General features: G+C 41.7%; 3 protein-coding genes across 4 annotated transcripts; all 3 read right to left on the reverse strand.

Moving 5' to 3' along the window:
• Window positions 1-1590: 1590 nt before the first annotated feature.
• LOC147207933 (homeobox-containing protein 1-like) lies at window positions 1591-10493 on the reverse strand. Of its 2 annotated transcripts, none has more exons than XM_086107593.1 (9): window positions 10297-10493; window positions 8493-8894; window positions 8313-8398; window positions 8128-8238; window positions 7626-7785; window positions 7447-7529; window positions 7268-7363; window positions 7083-7168; window positions 1591-6591 (listed from the first exon to the last, which is right to left on the reverse strand). In XM_086107593.1, exons 2-9 carry the CDS (start codon window positions 8891-8893, stop codon window positions 6358-6360), a joined length of 1257 nt encoding a protein of 418 aa, XP_085963719.1. In that variant the 5' UTR covers window position 8894; window positions 10297-10493; the 3' UTR covers window positions 1591-6357. The 2 variants fall into 2 exon arrangements, with proteins under 2 accessions (XP_085963719.1, XP_085963718.1); XM_086107592.1 differs by having other exon boundaries at window positions 7083-7171.
• Window positions 10494-10919: 426 nt separating this feature from the next.
• On the reverse strand, window positions 10920-13747 carry LOC147207934 (uncharacterized). Its single transcript, XM_086107595.1, has 9 exons — window positions 13614-13747; window positions 13073-13140; window positions 12925-12972; window positions 12797-12861; window positions 12294-12331; window positions 11675-11754; window positions 11292-11354; window positions 11154-11204; window positions 10920-11078 (listed from the first exon to the last, which is right to left on the reverse strand). The coding sequence occupies exons 1-9, from the start codon at window positions 13687-13689 to the stop codon at window positions 11025-11027; spliced, it is 543 nt and encodes a 180-aa protein (XP_085963721.1). The 5' UTR covers window positions 13690-13747; the 3' UTR covers window positions 10920-11024.
• Window positions 13748-13823: 76 nt separating this feature from the next.
• glo1 (glyoxalase 1) lies at window positions 13824-16861 on the reverse strand. The gene is made up of 6 exons (XM_086107594.1): window positions 16672-16861; window positions 15371-15453; window positions 15151-15291; window positions 14910-14977; window positions 14393-14482; window positions 13824-14222 (listed from the first exon to the last, which is right to left on the reverse strand). Exons 1-6 carry the CDS (start codon window positions 16738-16740, stop codon window positions 14131-14133), a joined length of 543 nt encoding a protein of 180 aa, XP_085963720.1. The 5' UTR covers window positions 16741-16861; the 3' UTR covers window positions 13824-14130.
• Window positions 16862-17168: the final 307 nt, after the last annotated feature.

The raw sequence follows: 17168 nt of genomic DNA on the forward strand, positions 1-17168 counted from the left end.
TTTTTCCGGCTAAAAACGCCTTACTATACATGGTCGTGTTTTTCGGCTAAAAACGCCTTACTATACATGGTCGTTTTTTTCGGTCAAAAACGCCTTACTATACATCGTCGTTTTTTTCGGCTACAATCGCCTTACGATATACATGGTCGTTTTTTTCAGCTAAAAACGCCTTACTATACATGGTCGTTTTTCCATCCATCCATCCATCTTCTACCGGGTCGCGGGGGCAACAGCTTTAGCAGGGAAGCCCAGACTTCCCTCTCCCTAGCTACTTCTTCCAGCTCTCCCCGGGGGATCCCGAGGCGTTCCCAGGCCAGCTGGGTGACATAGTCACTCCAGCGTGTCCTGGGTCTTCCTCGGGGTCTCCTCCCGGTGGGACATGCCCGGAACACCTCACCAGGGAGGCGTTCAGGAGGCATCCGAATCAGATGCCCAAGCCACCTCATCTGGCTCCTCTCGATGTGGAGGAGAAGCGGCTCGACTCTGAGCCCCTCCCGGATGACCGAGCTTCTCACCTTATCTCTAAGGGAGAGCCCGGACACCCTGCGGAGAAAACTCATTTCGGCCGCTTGTATCCGGGATCTCGTTCTTTCGGTCACGACCCATAGCTCGTGACCATAGATGAGGGTTGGAACGTAGATCGACCGGTAAATTGAGAGCTTCGCCCTTTGGCTCAGCTCCTTCTTCACCACGACAGACCGATACAACGTCCGCATCACAGCAGACGCTGCACCGATCCGCCTGTCGATCTCTCGCTCCCTCGTGCCCTCACTCGTGAACAAGACCCCAAGATACTTAAACTCCTCCACTTGGGGCAAGATCTCTCCCCCGACCCGGAGGGGGCACTCCACCCTTTTCCGGTCATGGTTGTTTTTTTTGGCTAAAAACGCCTGACAATACATGGTCGTTTTTTTCGGCTAAAATTTTGTCCAAAAACGCCTTACTATACATCGTTTTTTTCGGCGAAAACGCCTTACTATACACGGTCGTTTTTTTTCTGTCAAAAACGCCTTACTATACATGGTCGTTTTTTTCGGCTAAAAATTTCCTCCAAAAACGCCTTACTATACATGGTCGTTTTTTTCGGTCAAAAACGCCTTACTATAATACATGGTCGTTTTTTTCGGCTAAAAATGCCTTACTATACATGGTTGTTTTTTTCGGCTAAAAACGCCTTACTATACATGGTCGTTTTTTTCGGTCAAAAACGCCTTCCTATACATGGTCGTTTTTTTCGTCCAAAAACGTCTTACTACACATGGTCGTTTTTTTTCGTCCAAAAACGCCTTACTATACATGGTCGTTTTTTTCGGTCAAAAATGCCTTACTATACATTGTTGTTTTTTCGGCTATAATCGCCTTACGATATACATGGTCGTTTTTTTCGGCTAAAAACACCTTACTATACATGGTTGCTTTTTTCGGCTAAAAACGCCTTACTATACATGGTCGTTTTTTTCGGCTAAAAATTTCGTCCAAAAACGCCTTACTATACATGGTTGTTTTTTTCGGCTAAAAACGCCTTACTATACACGGTCGTTTTTTTCGGCTAAAAATTTCGTCCAAAAACGCCCTACTAGACATGGTCATTTTTTTCGGTCAAAAACGCCTTACTGTACATGGTTGTTTTTTTCGGCTAAAAACGCCTTACTATACATGGTCGTTTTTTTCGGCTAAAAATTTTGTCCAAAAACGCCTTACTATACATGGTCGTTTTTTTCGGTCAAAATTGCCTCGCTATATTTGGTCGGTTTTTTTTCGGCTAAAAATGCCTTACTATATGGTCGTTTTTTTCGGTCAAAAACGCCTTACTATATATGGTTGTTTTTTTCAGCTAAAAACACCTTACTATACATGGTCGTTTTTTTCGGCTAAAAATTTCGTCCAAAAACGCCTTACTATACATGGTAGTTTTTTTCGGCTAAAATCACCTTACTATATATACATGGTCGTTTTTTTCGGTCAAAAACGCCTTACTATACATGGTTGGTTTTTTCGGCTAAAAATGCCTTACTATACATGGTTGTTTTTTTCGACTAAAAACGCCTTACTATACATTGTTGTTTTTTTCAGCTAAAAATTTCGTCCAAAAACACCTTACTATACATGGTCGTTTTTTTCGGTCAAAAACGCCTTCCTATACATGGTCGTTTTTTTCGGTCAAAAACGCCTTATACATGGTCGTTTTTTTCGGCTAAAAATTTCGTCCAAAAACGCCTTACTATACATAGTCGTTTTTTTCGGTCAAAAACGCCTTACTATATATACATGGTCGTTTTTTTTTCGGCTAAAATCGCCTTACTATACATGGTCGTTTTTTTCGGCTAAAATTTTGTCCAAAAACGCCTTACTATACATGGTCGTTTTTTTCGGCGAAAAACGCCTTACATGGTCGTTTTTTTTGGCTAAAAATTTCGTCCAAAAACGCCTTACTATACATGGTTGTTTTTTTCGGCTGAAAACGGCTTACTATACATGGTCGTTTTTTTCGGCTAAAAATTTCGTCCAAAAACGCCTTACTAGACATGATCGTTTTTTTCGGCTAAAAACGCCTTACTATACACGGTTGTTTTTTTCGGCTAGAAATTTCGTCCAAAAACGCCCTACTATTCATGGTCGTTTTTTTCGGTCAAAAACGCCTTACTATATACATGGTCGTTTTTTTTGGCTAAAAATGCCTTACTTTACAGGTCGTTTTTTTCGGCTAAAATCGCCTTACTATACACGGTCGTTTTTTTTTCGGCTAAAAATTTCGTCCAAAAACGCCCTACTATTCATGGTCATTTTTTTCGGTCAAAAACGCCTTACTATATACATGGTCGTTTTTTTCGGCTAAAAACGCCTTCCTATACACGGTCGTTTTTTTCGGCTAAAAATTTCGTCCAAAAACGCCTTACTATACATGGTCGTTTTTTTCGGCTAAAAACGCCTTAATATACACGGTCGTTTTTTTCGGCTAAAAATTTCGTCCAAAAACGCCTTACTATACATGGTCGTTTTTTTCGTCCAAAAACGCCTTACTATACATGGTCGTTTTTTCGGTCTAAAACGCCTTACTATACATGGTCGTTTTTTATACATGGTCGTTTTTTTCGGCTAAAAACGCTTTACTACATGGTCGTTTTTTTCGGCTAAAAATTTCGTCCAAAAACGCCTTACGATATACAGTATACATGGTTGGGGTTTTTTCGGCTAAAAATGCCTTACTATATAAACATGGTCGGGGGTTTTTCGGCTAAAAACACCTTAGTCTTCATGGTCGTTTATTTCGAGTTAAAATGCCTTACTATACATGGTCATTTTTTTCGGCTAAAAACGCTTTACTATCTATGGTCGTTTTTTTCGGCTAAAAACGCCTTCTACACATGGTCTTTTTTTTTTGGTAAAAACGCCTTTCTATACATGGTCGTTTTTCTCGTCTAAAGAGTAGACATTGTTGCAACAACCAGGGATCAAACACTCAACCTCTGGTGTTGCACTCCATCACTCTACCACTGAGCCAAAGCACCACATAGAGCTGTGGAGTTGTGTTTTTTTTATTAATCATGGTCGTTTTTTTCATCCAAAAAGTCCTTACTATACATGGTTGTTTTTTTCGGCTAAAAACGCCTTACTATACATGGTCGTTTTTTTCGGCTAAAAACGCCTTCCTCTACATGGTCGTTTTTTTTTTTTTGGGGCTAAAAACGCCTTATTGTTCATGGTCGTTGTTTTCGTCTCAAAACGCCTGACTATATATGGTCGTTTTTTTTTCCGGCTAAAAACACCCTATTATACATGGTCGTTTTTTTCGTCTAAAAACCGCTTACTATACATGGTAATTTTTTTCGGCTAAAAGTGCCTTACTACACGTGGTCGTTCTTTTCAGCTAAAAACGCCTTACTATACATGGTCGTTTTTTTCAGCTAAAAACACCTTGCTATTCGTGGTCGTTTTTTTCATCTAAAAACGCCTTACGAAACACCTTATGAAACATGGTCGTTTTTTTCGGCTAAAAAGGGCTCATCGCTCACTTCTTCGCTCCGGCTCGTTCGCGACCGACACATCACTTGTGAAAATGTAGGTGATTGAACAGTCAGAGGTGCTGCCAAAAATAACCCTTTCTGCACTGAAATACAATGAAATTACTTTTGATTCCGTTCGCTGCAATACAAACCGGATACTTAATACTTGACCATAAAGTTAATTTAAAACTTAGTACCTCAATTCAAAAACAAAATCTGATGTTGAAAAAAATGTTGTTTTGTATTTGTAAGACTGAATATGAAAATAAACAGAATTTAATTTTCAGTGAGGATCAAATACAGTTCCGAAGAAAAAAAAGTCTATCGTTTCAAATTCAGATTGTACAATTCAGATTCAGTTATTCAATATGATTCAGAGTAAAATATACAAATCCATCCATTATCCGAGCCAGTGACCTTCAATTCACGTAATTCAAATTCAGTATAAACTATTTTAAAGTTATTCACGTTTCGTTTTTGGTGGCAAATATTCCGCCCCACAGCGTCACACCTAGTTTAGTTTTGGTTGTAAAGTGTCCTAGAGTGTCTTGAAAGACGCTTAGAAATGAAATGTATTCTTATTATTATTATAAGAAATTTCAGGGGTTATTTTTACTGACCATTCATTGTTCATGACATGTACAAATGTTTGTTTTCCTAACACACTGTCCATTCTTGTTTTCTTACAGTTCTTACAGCCGCTGTGAGACCTAACAGCCTAACATCTTGGGCCTCAGACCAGGAAATTGATGAAATGAAAAGAAAAGAAAAAAGAAAAGAGGACACGGAGAGCGCAACAATTTGATGGACAGAAAAATACCGTTCAAGAGTAAGCTGCATCCCAACTTGGACTTTGTGCTCACTGTTAAATAAAGAAAAGTGCATTTTCCAGTGTATAGTTATATGTGAGGTTCACAAATTATGACAATGAACATATTTTTATAAGAGTCGTTTTTGAGACTTTTTTTTTTAATGTGGCTCAAATATGGCTCATGAAAGATGTGGCTTCGTTGAGGTTGAATCCAGGCTGATATCAGGAACCTGTTCTGGCCCAGCGTCGGGCCGGAGTAGGGCCAGTTATGGTTTTACAATGCGGCTCAGATCTGGGCCGAATGCGGCCCACATCATGGATGCCAGACGTGGGCCACTGCAGGACCATCATTCATTGAGTTATGTGGGCCGAGTGTACGTGCCCCGTGTCTGCCCCAGAGCTGGGCCAGACCAATTTTGCTGACTGGGTAGTTGTTGTATTTTTACAGTGATCCCTCGCTTTTTCGCGGTTCGTGTAACGCGGCTTCGGTTCATCGCAGATTTTTTCAAACATTCATAATTTTTTCAAACATTCATAATTTTTTTTAAGTCCGCAAAAATCTGTGTCTAAGTGTTGTTTACTACTGCTAGTGTGTGCGCACTCTGCTCAAGCGCGGAAGGTCCACGCGGGGCACGTGTGTGTGCGTGCACGCATGGGCGCAAGTGAGTGTTTGTGTGTTGCTGAGAGAGAGAGAGAGAGAGAGAGACTTATAAGAACAAAAGCAGGTCTCTCCATCCTTAATTGTCTAAACAACCTTAATTGACTAATCATAAACATGTCTGCTGCATGCCTGAGGGATCGCTGGCCTGTGTGTGTGTGTGTGTGTGTGTGTGTGTGTTAGTGCGCTCTGCTCAAGCTCAAAGGCCCACGGGGCAATTTTTTTTTATATACAGTATATATATGTTAATTGGTCGCTACTTCGCGGATTTTCGTTTATCGCGGGTGTTTTTGGTCACTATTAACGGCGATAAACGAAGGAATGCTGTATTTTTTTTACTCCTCTATCTTCAACATTGGCCTCAAAGTTCACTTGTCATTTTTTTCAAACACTTAATTTAAACAAACAGTGCCATCTAGTGGAATAAAAATACAACTGTTTTAAGCAAATTTGAAGCTTTATGATCCCCTCCTAATAATTTATTAACAATTATGATGCTGGAGTGATGATTATGTTGTGCAATTGAACAGTCTGCTTAACAGCATGCTTTTTTTTTCAATTCGTATATCTTGGCATCCATAATTTTTGTTATTTTGATCATCAATATTTCAGGTCACATGACACAATCTGTTTTTTTTATGTTTGGTTTGGTTTTGACATCTATGGCGTGGAATTATTCTGTACTAAAATGCCACATTAGCCAAAAAACAAAACAAAACGCTTGTGTGTGAATTTTTGAGGCTAGACCGTTGAAATCACAGTGTGACAAGCGTCTCATCAGTCATTATGAACTCTCATCATAATGTTGGCTGACAGAAAGTGGTGGGAGGTAATCCGGGTTTTGCTCAAATATTTGCATACGAACACGATGACGTCACCTCCTTTCAGTCGTCTTCCACCACCTCTGTCTTGATGTGATCGGCCAAGGCGGAGGCCGCCCCGCCCGCTCCATCCACAGCCCCCTTCTCCATACTCTGCTCATCCTGGAGGGGCGAAGACGGCGACCACGACGGCCGACGCCCCGACGCCTGCGCGCGACCGTTCAGGGAGCAGCCCCGCGGCCCTGACGCACCCCCTCGGTTTAGGGCGGCCATCCAGCTGGGCAGCAACGTGGGAACCTGCCGTGGGAAATGACACCCTGCAGTTATTCCGCACTTCTTGGGAGGTCGGCGAGGAAAAAAGATGACACTTTCAGAAAATGCATCATTTAAAAATAATCCAATGTGAATAAATAAATAAACTTTGACAGTGGTTAACTTTTTTTTTAACTAAATATTCATAATAGAGATGCAAATAAACGTTTCTAGAAATGTTGGTTCCGAATCGGCCCTGACTTTTTTCCTCTAACACATCATCAATCATCATTGATAAATCGCGCTACAAAGAGCTATCAAGGGCCCTCACAGCCAACAATACTTTTAGGGACATTTCTGATTCAAATTTGCTCTTGAACAATGTAATAAATAAATAAGCCCTCCATTTCAGACAATCTGGCATCAGAAGAACTTACCCCAAAAAAAACCTCCACATTGATTGGACATCTCCAAAAATGTAGTTGTCATGGAAAAAAAAAGCAAGCACGCAAGGTTCTTGTTGCTGTACACACTACCTGCTCGTCGTTGGCGTCCGCCTCATCGCCGTTGGACTGACCTCCAGGACTCTGGACGTCGATGCTGTGGTTCTCCAAGATGGCAGCTTCTTCAAGAAACACACACACACACTCCTCACAACCTTCGAACATCCGAAAAAAAAAAAAAAAAATACAAAATGGCGGGTGACAGACAACGGCGTTACCAATGTTGGCGCGCCTCTTGATGTCCTTGCGGCGGTTGGCGAACCAGTTGTACACCTTCAGAGACGTCACCTTCTCAAAGTCCAGAAGCTTTTTCCCTGAACAACACACCCAGCAAGTGCTCACTTGTCATTTTGGATGCCGAGCAGCAGGAGGACATCGGCGAAGCGAATGGACCCACCTGGTTTTTGAATGACGGCGTTGCAAGCCATGGAGATCTCCTCCCTCCTCGCCTCGTCGGGATATTGATTGTCACTGAAGTAGCTGCACAAGCGTTCGCGCGCGCACACCCACACAAATACAAATCATCATTAAAGGTCTCCTGTCACTTAGCAGTATAGCAATCTGTGTAAATGATACCTCTCCATGACGGCCAAACACTCTTTCCTCCAGGTAAATCTGTTCCCCCGGCGCAGGCGAAAGCCCCCCGGAGCAGGCGTGAATGTGGGCGGGGCCTGGTGCCAGTCCATCACCACGTCCTCCAGAGTCAGTGGAGAGTTATGCATGGCCAGCGTTGCACCTTATGAGGCGGGCACATTTGCACATTGTAGTTTTTTTTCCTCCAACAAATACACACACACAAAAAAAATGGATGCACGGTGAGCCAGAGGTAAATTGCATGTTTTTTTGGGGGGGGGCGGGCACAGATGAATAGACGGACAGCCCAATCGATGGACTAACAGATCGATAGAAACCGATGTGAATAAAAATTAAAGTGGGGAATCTATGGAGAGAGGAAGAATGTGAGAAGAGGGCCAATATTTTTTCAAGGCACTCTGGAGAGACAGAAATGACACAGACACAGAGGTCGACAAACAGACAGTCAAGCACAGACAGGAGAGACGGACGGGTGTGCTCTGACCAGGGCTGCTCTTCTCCAGCTGATACCATCTGAAGAAGGCTCGTTTCTTCTGCTCGCTGAGGTCGGATCCTTGCTGCAGCAACCAGTGGGAAATGCGGCTCTGACTAATTCCTGCAAGAGGACCGAGATCGTTGAGCTGCCAAGTTAGAGGAAGAAGGAAGAAGAGGAGTTTGGGCAACACGCACCCGTCACCTGTGCGACCACGGCCTGGGAGATGCGCCTGCTGGCCAGGAAGCACTTGATCTCCTCCTTCATGACGCCGCTGTCTCTCCTAAAACCACACACGCATTTTTTGTTGGTCCCGAACGGCCACGAAAACGGTCGCTACGGTTCACTGCAGCACATCCATTCCCCGTGTCTCCTACCTCATCAAGTCTTCCACTTTCTCATCCACATCGACGTCGTCATCGCCCGCCTCAAACCCGAAGCCCACCACGCCACCGCCCACCAGAGGAAATCTGGTCAGCGGCGACATCTTCCCGTTGGTCTGTGCTACCGTTGCCATGGCTACAGGCAAGGTGACATCAAAGCTAGTCGGCGATAGGCGGCTATCGGAGAAGACTGTCTGAGTGGCCGCGGTGGAATATGAAGGCGGGGCGTAGGAAGAGGTTTGGTGGTTTGAGGTGTGCCTGTGGGGACGGTCCAGGTGCTCCAAAGTGTCCAGGGCATGGAGGAGCTCAGCCTGGCCGATGCCTGTCCTCCTGAGCCTCTGGAGGAGGTCGATCTGTTCGATGGTGAAGCGAGGCTCTTCACAATGCTGGAACATCCTACAAGACAACAGCGAAGTTGATTTTAAAGTATTTTTGCATGTGTATGGCCTCTATTTTATGATTGATTACAAAGTGCCCAATTTGACTCATCTCCCTTATATTGTTATCATAATTATAAGTATGATAAAAATCTATTTAAAATAGCGATAAATCTGTCCTAATGGTCTATCAAGTGTGAAAATGGAAAGACTCGTGAAAATGGGGCATTAAAGTTCAGAAATGATTGACAATTGTCAAAGATTTTGTGGAAAAACAGTCAAGGAAATGGTGCATACGTTTGTGACAAAGGTAAAAACGTGTGAGTGAAAAGGGGAAACACAGTGAAATAGACACAAAAAAACGTTTTTTAAAATAGTTAGAAATTAGCAAAAAGGCCCCAAATTGTAAAAAAAAACCCCACATAAATAAATAAATAAATAATGTAAATGTGTCAATTTGACAGGACTGCTAATCTGTTTACTTTACATTTAAAGTTGTTCCTCTTCGCGCCTGGAAGGAGGGAAAAAGGCACTTACGTGGCAAAGAGTAAATTGTGAGTGGAGAAGGAAAAAAGATTACATATTTATATATATAATTTGTCTGTGTGTGTGCGCACCATAGTCATCAAATAAAGACTTGAAATATTTTACTTTGAGGGAGGTGAACAAATAACACTCGTTTCACTTTTTGAAACAAATTATTGAAAAGAATAGAATGTTCCTTGATAGTCTAATTTTTCATATCCAGCCACGTTTTGGGGTTGTTTGTTTTTCAGCAACTAATGGACACTGCCCCCACACCCCCCAACACGAAAAACAAAACAGCATAAACCACAGCAAAGTAGGAACTTCTATTTTACAGGAGATTGGGAGCCACTGCAGCTAAATGGAGACTGGGGCAGCATTCAGAACTGAAGGTACAGCTAACGTTAGTGTATTGTTATGAATGTAAATATATTCTTTAACAAACTCCTCCCGCGGATTTGTGTCAACAAATTTGAAGAAGCAATAAATAAACAATGTCAGTTGGCTCAAATTGCCTGACAAGTTTCACTTGCTTGGAACTTTTCCATCCCACACTAAAAGCCCATTGGAAAAAAACAGCTGATTTTGTCCTGCTTGATACACCGTAAAACTAACCACCGGTGATTGTCTGAATCGGTTTTGTAGCTGACGAAGATGCCTAAATCGCCCAAATCACAGCAGCAAGACGGATTGCAAACGTGCCGAATCAAAGCGGAACTCTGACCTAACCGAGGGAGACGAAGATGTACCCATTTGGGGGATTGTATTTCAACATCTGGCGAAAGATCGCAGGCCCGCCGGCTGTTTAAAGCGAGGATCGGCCACCAGCACCTCACGTATTGAAGGAAATCAAGCGGGCTAATGAGAGCGTAACACAACGGTGCCTCGCAATTTACCTTGCTTATTCCAGTAGACAGTCCTCCACAGATTTTAGTTGTAACATGCGGTCTTATAGTTTGCCTCAATGGAGCCTGGGCACCCGTATGATGTTAATTTTCCCCGAAAAAACGTCTTCTCTGGATTGTATTTGGGCTTCAGCCCACCGTCAGACAGATTCGCCTTTTGTCCGCGAGACGGGTGCCATGTTTGACACTGCGCCGCAAGGGACGATGGGAGTTGGTGTTTCAAAAGCAGGTGTTAGGATGTGTTATGACCGCCTACAGTACAATATTTGGGATTATATGAGAACACAAAAAGAGCCAACGCAGCTGTGCGCAAAAAAAATGTATTGTCTATTTTAAAAAGAAGCATTTAAAAGTTTGACATTTATAAAATACATATTTATGTAATTAAATATTCCAATATTTCTGATGATTCCTGACCTATTAATAAATGGAAATACTGTATTAATTCATTCTTTATATAATATATATTATCTAATTTTTCCAGTTATATTTCATTTTAATGTAGTGCAAAAGAACATTGAGAATGTAATATTTTTTTCACTTGCAATTGTTTTACATTCCAATTATTTAATTTACTGGCCATTTATTTATTACTTGAAAGAATCACAACACAATGAAACTAGAATATCTTTATTTAAAAAGAAAATGTACAGCAAGCTTTGCTGGGCCATCTTTAATGTTTGACATGACCACTTGATTAACAGGTGTCAGTGGATGGTTCACCACAGAGGCGCCCGGGCTAGCATTCCCTTCCACGTGAGTGAGTCTACCACCTGTAACGGAGCAGGCAAGATTTTTTAGACACTTAACTGAATGAAGCGCCTCTCGTGTAAACAATCTTCACTTACCTGCATTCTCTTGTGAAGAAACATCAACTTCTGGTTCAGACATTCAATCTCCTGAGAGCACAGTGAAAAAGGAAAATATGAACATATGATTTAAAAAAAAAGAGACGATGATCTACAAATGACATTGTTTTCATTTACCTGGTTCAGTTTTTCACTGCGTCTCAATTTGATTTGAGGCAGAAGCTCCTCAAGTCTCTGGATCTGCAACAATTCAATACTTAAAAAAATCATTTCACCTAATAGAAATATATGATTAAATGATTAATGATAAATGATAAAAATGATTAAAACCTAAGACATTTCATCTGTGCTGTATGTTAGACATAGAGCACATTTGACAATAAACTTGTAATTGAATTGAATTCAATATATTAAAACATTAATATTTACAAAAGAAATGATCAGTATTGTTTTTTGCTATTTCACATCTTAAACAATTAAAGGGCAATTTGGACACGTAAGACATTACAGCCATACATTTCAGATAATGTTTCACATCTGAATTTTTGGCAGCCGCGTACCCTCTTGTCGACAGAGTGCAGTCTGGTCTTCACGCTCTTGTTGATCACAGTCATGGGGATACTTTTAGGGTTGGGATGCACTAAAAACAAAAGAAGAACAAAACTTGAATACAATAATATTGTAAAATAAATAAATGCAATGCATCTTTGGGTCAGTATCATGATGAAGTGCCTTTGGTGTCCTAATCAAAATCACCCAAGCTTCATAAAAATGTAGCATAGTAATGAAATTCTGACGTCTTATAAGTGACCAGACATTTGCGCATATACCAATATTATGATAAAACTCTTAAAAACGTTTTTCCTTCACTTTGTGATTTTTTTCCCCCCCATTGGAGGCATGCAAATGGAGCACATCCCACACATTGCTCTGCTCACTAGTGTGTGTGTGTGTGTGTGTGTGTGTATATGTGTGTTGAATGCCACAAAATCCATGGTCTTATTGTCCTTGACCAGTTAGTTGGTAACTGAGTTATTGTGATGATGTTGATTCTACATTCACGATCATATTTAAATTCTGCATGCGGTGACTGCCCCTTTAAGAAATTTTCTCTCTCTCTCTCTCTCTCGATATTTTTCATGAGTATATTTTCATGATGTGTGTCTTGTGTGATGTTACCATGCTGAAAGATCTTGGCTACCTCAAGCAAGTAGGGCCTGTGAAGAGAAACAACATTGGTCTTGATCATGTATAGCAGGGTTGGGAAACATTACACCCAAACGCCACAGGCTTCTCTGGGCCCGAGCTCATCAAAGATGGACTGATGCAGAGTGGAAAGGTCTTCTGTGGTCTGACGAGTGCATATTTCAAATTGTTTTGGAAAATTGCCGACGTCGTGTCCTCCGGGGGCCAACGAAAAAAAGAAGGTGCACATCTGTGAAGGCACCATCAATGCTCGAAAGTACATCCAGGTTTTGGAGAATAAGATGCTGCCATCCAATCAATGTCTTTGAGCTGCTTTTTTTGTGTGAAAATTGCTCTATGAATAAAATTTGCTTGATTGATTGGAACTGGGTGTGGATACCCCCCCCCCCCCCCCCCACCACCACCACCACCACCACCACCACCTCCCCTTCAAACGTGAATCCAAGATCATGCATTAAGATGAAACAAATACATACGTGTGCTTGCTGTTTGCTGGGATGGAACTGTTCAGAGGGATCAGACATCCACGCTGGTTTCTTATCTGAACGCACATCCAAGTCATTGATTGAGTAAATACAAAACATATGACGTGTGTGAAGCCTACCTTGAATACAACATCTGAAGAGTTCAGGTTGAAGGACGAGGCGATGATCTGGAGAGGATGAGAACAGGTGAAGACGCTTTAGTCTGACTGTAGTATGTGTGTGTGCGTTGCAGTCAAAAGCAACATAAACAACAGGGGGGGGGGGCACCTGTACGATGGAGGACATGTCGACCGCCTGAGGAATTGACACCTCACGCAGCGCCACAACTCTGTCATCTGCAAGATACACCATTCATGAGCCTTTTGAATTCTACTTAGTACTACATGAACATGGGCATTCATCACTTGTCACAAGAAGCACGCTCAGTTTTTCGCGTTAAAATTCTTTTTCATTTAGATTGACTATGCATTTAGTCCAAATCCGAATGACTTTGGAACAGCGTTCCTAATCGGAAACCCCTTCACCGGACTTGTTGGGTGGACAAGAGCACTTGCCCATCAAATGCAGCTGTTGACTTGGAGCATGGAGAAAAACTTTCTTCGTTAACTGCTTACTCGAAACAGAACTTTTAAGAACCATTTGCATTTAACGATGCCCGTTATTTACTGTTTATTATGAGTACAGGTTAATACAAACCATGGGATCTCGCTGATGGTTGCTATGACGACGGCACCGAGCACGGATCTCAAATGCGAGGAAATTTCTTGATTGTTAAATTGAGTATGACACCGAACGTGAAACAACAAACCGTTTTTGTCGAGTCTTCTGAGAGCGACCCAAGCCTTGGTAACGCGCGTCGGGGAATCGAACAGAACGTCAGACATGTTTTTGTTTCCCGGTCGCAAATCAGTAATGATCGAAACCAGGACCAGGGCGGGCAGACAGAGAACAACCACTCGATCCGGACATACGTTTTCAAAACAAAACTGCTTGGCATAAGAATACAAAACAAAAGCAAGAGGGTTATATATTTTATTTTGAAAAGCACCAGAGGAAAATGTTCTCATTTGTATTTGAACGCCAGCTCTCATATTTCTTCGCAACAGCAGCTTATCACAATTTACATTCTGTAGTTTCACACAAATTAAATTTATTTCAGAACACAAAAATGTATGCATTTAATCTAAATGTATTATATATCATATTCTGGAGCGGCTTGCATGCTTCCAACTTGACGTTTTGATTATTTTCTCACACTGTGCTCCACAACTAAACGCTTCCCGTAAACTCCATGAAACTGCTCCCATCCTCTTTTTTTTTTTTTTTTAGGAGGTGATGGAAATCATATTGTTGGGGCTCAGGATCTCGATCCAGTAGCCATCGGGATCCTGAATGAAGGCCAGTCCTTTCATTTTACCTGGAAGATTAAAAAAAAGAAAAAGAATAAAAACCCAACAACATAAACGTTTTTGTACTTTTGTGGCATTTTATTTGGTGGCCTGAGATTTTTTGAAAAGTAAAATATGCACACAGGCACAATGAAGATGGGGGGAAACACCATTTTCAAGTCAATTTCAAACATCTCACCGTCGTCTGGTTTCTTGACGAAGGTGACGCCTTGCTCTTCGAACAGCTTGCAGGCCCGGTTGACGTCCGGCACCGCGATGCCGATGTGCCCTGTCGAAAGTAACGTGAACACAAATCAATGTGTTTTGCTTTTTCTTTCGTTTCTATTCAAAGAAGTGACTCATATCTGCTAAGACACAGACAGCACGAACGCATTCATCGACAAAAAAAGGAATAAAAATCGGTGCTTTATCTAGCCGTTGGAAAACCGCGGCATGCGGTTCCCAAGCTGCAACTATTTTGCCGACGTCACCTTGCCTCACCTGTACCAAAAAAATAAATAAAAATGAACGGAGGGACACTACTTAAAAAAAAAAAAAGAAAACACTGTCAATACACTTAATAATTTCATTGTGCAACAGCGTATTTGCTACATGATTTTTTTCGGATGGGACAAAGAAAAAAATGTCTTAAAATCTTAACAATGAATTGCGTTAGTAGTTTGAAATGCTCTTGCTTCAATGATGCCCAAACCTACCGAAGCCACGTGGATCCGAGTTTCCGTTGTGGTATGACTGGCTTTCATCAGACTCCGAACCCCAGTTACTAGAAAAGAGGCGCAACATGAATCAAAAATGGAGGAAACCCAAGCTACTCAAGCTTCCAGGACCTGTGGAGCCTATTTCAAACCACAAGGAGTGTTAGATTGACGGTGCCACAAGTCGTGTGCTGCTCTCTCTCTTAAAAAAATTAAAAATAAAATTTACAGTCAACCTTACTGCGTCAACTCGATGGTGGCCCTGCGGGAGAAAGTCCAGGAAGTGCGCTCCTTCACGTCGGCGGGGATCTCGTTCTTGTCTTCGTATCCCAGGAAGAAGAGGGAGAAGCGCATGGAGGGGAAGTCGAACCTCTGCAACAGACTGGGCAGAAATTGTGTCCGGCGCAACATTGAACTCAGAGAGGTTCATTCAAACGAGTACCTATTGAATTAATACGCACGTCATGCCGAGGATCCTGGTGTAGAAATCCAAGGATTTAACTGGATCCTTGACTCGCAGCATCGTCTGCTGCATCATGAAATCCTACACGACAAAAAGGAATTGAGTTTTTACGTACTTCATATACAACGAGAGGACCAACTGAATCTTTTTCAAAGGAGGAGTGGAAAAACAGAGGCAAACAAAATGCCATATTCTGACACGAGCTTGTGAAAAATGGCATGTGGCCAAATGGCATCTCGGTGTGAGTGTACACATGGAACCAACAACCATTCCCACTTCTGTGTCCGTGTGTGTGTGTGCGCGTGGAGTGACAAATTGCAAGGTAGCAAGCCTTAAAATTGGACAAGGCTCTTTCAAATTGTTAACCCCCGAATAGGGCAAAGTTGAGAAGACCTCAGCAAAGAAGTTGTGAATTTACAGAGTAGGAATACTTGTAATATTGTCAGAAAAAAATGTCGTGAAATCAAGAGGAAAGTCACAATATTACAAAAAGAATGGAGGACAAAGAAGTAGGAATACTGAAAGTACAACAGTTTCATGACTAAAGTTTAAAATGTTACATGAAAAATTTCATACAGTTTCAGAAAAAAAGTTCTACCATTAAAAGTCGTACTGTAGCCAGAATTAAGTTCTTATGTTAGGAGAAGAAAGTCACACTATTACAAGAAACATGTTCGAGGAATAAAGTTGAAAGACTGCTGGGGGAAAAATGAGTACGTCTCAGAAACGAAGTTATTAGAATATAGTGACACATTTATGAAAGAAACGTTACAAAAACAAAGTCGGAGCATTGCAAGACCAGAACTTTTTTTTAAAACTATTGACATGATAAAAAAGTCACACTGCTCCAATTTGCCAGAATGATGTCGCGAGAACTGTGGAATTGTGATCATTTTATTAATGTGTAAAAATTGTACCGCGGATGTTGAGAGTTTGGTGAATATTTCGAAGTTATTCTCTTTTTAAGTCTAACAAGTGCTAGGCTAGCTGGCCCGTCACTTAAGTTAGCTTCGTAATGCTAACTCCCACTTGCCGCCTGCCTTCTTGTCAAAATGTTGACCATTTTTGTACGACTAAACAAACACGATCGTCATAACCCTACACAAATAAATTGCACTTTTATTTCAAAAAGAGCGATTCTGTGTGACACGCACGCGACAAAATTGGCCGTGTCCGATATTGGACGCAGGCATCCTGTCACCGAGAAATGGGGTATGGCCAACCCCAAGTCTGAGGGTTTGACAGACCAGAAAAAAAACTTAACTCCCGCGTCAAAACGGCGAAAACAACCATCCTTACCTTGGTAATGGGGTCTCCATCTTTACACGCCGCCGCCACCAACTCGTCCGATAGACCTCTGTCGCTCATTTTGTCTCGGGGAATTTACCTTAGTACCTGCATGTCATGTTAAATATAGTTCGTTGGTGATCGTCGACACTCGGCTCCGAGTCGGACGCCTTCGGCGGGGGCGGAGGTATCGAAGTGAAGAAGTCAAGCTCGACTGATTGTTTCCTGGTTCCGTCTCATAGCCCCGCCCCGAAAGACCCGCAGCAATAAAAGCATTAGTTTTGTGAAATGCATTTAATGTATTATTAATATATATTATAACGCAATATTTACAGTGAGAAAAAGCATACGTTTGTTCAGACATATTCCGCAGCAAAAGTCAGTACTTTACGCCTTGAAAGTAGTGTCAAGTGTTCTCATTTAAAAATGTGGTCGCCACAAGTTTGACAAGATCAGTTCTGTGCTCGTGTAGGTAAATCAGCCACGTGCCAACCCTTTTTTTCAAATAA

The sequence above is a fragment of the Hippocampus guttulatus genome, chromosome 3 (assembly GCF_054856545.1).
Source record: "Hippocampus guttulatus isolate MCC_2025c chromosome 3, RoL_Hgut_1.0, whole genome shotgun sequence".
NCBI classification, from domain to species: domain Eukaryota; kingdom Metazoa; phylum Chordata; class Actinopteri; order Syngnathiformes; family Syngnathidae; genus Hippocampus; species Hippocampus guttulatus.

What these genes read in the sequence shown, in the direction of transcription:
- LOC147207933 (XM_086107592.1), bottom strand. Translation starts at nt 8,893, where the DNA reads ATGTTCCAGCATTGTGAAGAGCCTCGCTTCACCATCGAACAGATCGAC. An exon ending in GCTGGAGAAGAGCAGCCCTG is followed by an intron (nt 7,786 to 8,127) that starts GTCAGAGCACAC and finishes CCGCCTCATAAG; the next exon opens with GTGCAACGCTGGCCATGCAT. An exon ending in CGCCGTCATTCAAAAACCAG is followed by an intron (nt 7,364 to 7,446) that starts GTGGGTCCATTC and finishes TGTGTTGTTCAG; the next exon opens with GGAAAAAGCTTCTGGACTTT.
- LOC147207934 (XM_086107595.1), bottom strand. Translation starts at nt 13,689, where the DNA reads ATGTCTGACGTTCTGTTCGATTCCCCGACGCGCGTTACCAAGGCTTGG. An exon ending in CAGAAGACTCGACAAAAACG is followed by an intron (nt 13,141 to 13,613) that starts GTTTGTTGTTTC and finishes TGTATCTTGCAG; the next exon opens with ATGACAGAGTTGTGGCGCTG. An exon ending in ACATGTCCTCCATCGTACAG is followed by an intron (nt 12,973 to 13,072) that starts GTGCCCCCCCCC and finishes CATCCTCTCCAG; the next exon opens with ATCATCGCCTCGTCCTTCAA.
- glo1 (XM_086107594.1), bottom strand. Translation starts at nt 16,740, where the DNA reads ATGAGCGACAGAGGTCTATCGGACGAGTTGGTGGCGGCGGCGTGTAAA. An exon ending in CTCGGATCCACGTGGCTTCG is followed by an intron (nt 14,483 to 14,909) that starts GTAGGTTTGGGC and finishes TACTTTCGACAG; the next exon opens with GGCACATCGGCATCGCGGTG. An exon ending in CGTCAAGAAACCAGACGACG is followed by an intron (nt 14,223 to 14,392) that starts GTGAGATGTTTG and finishes TTAATCTTCCAG; the next exon opens with GTAAAATGAAAGGACTGGCC.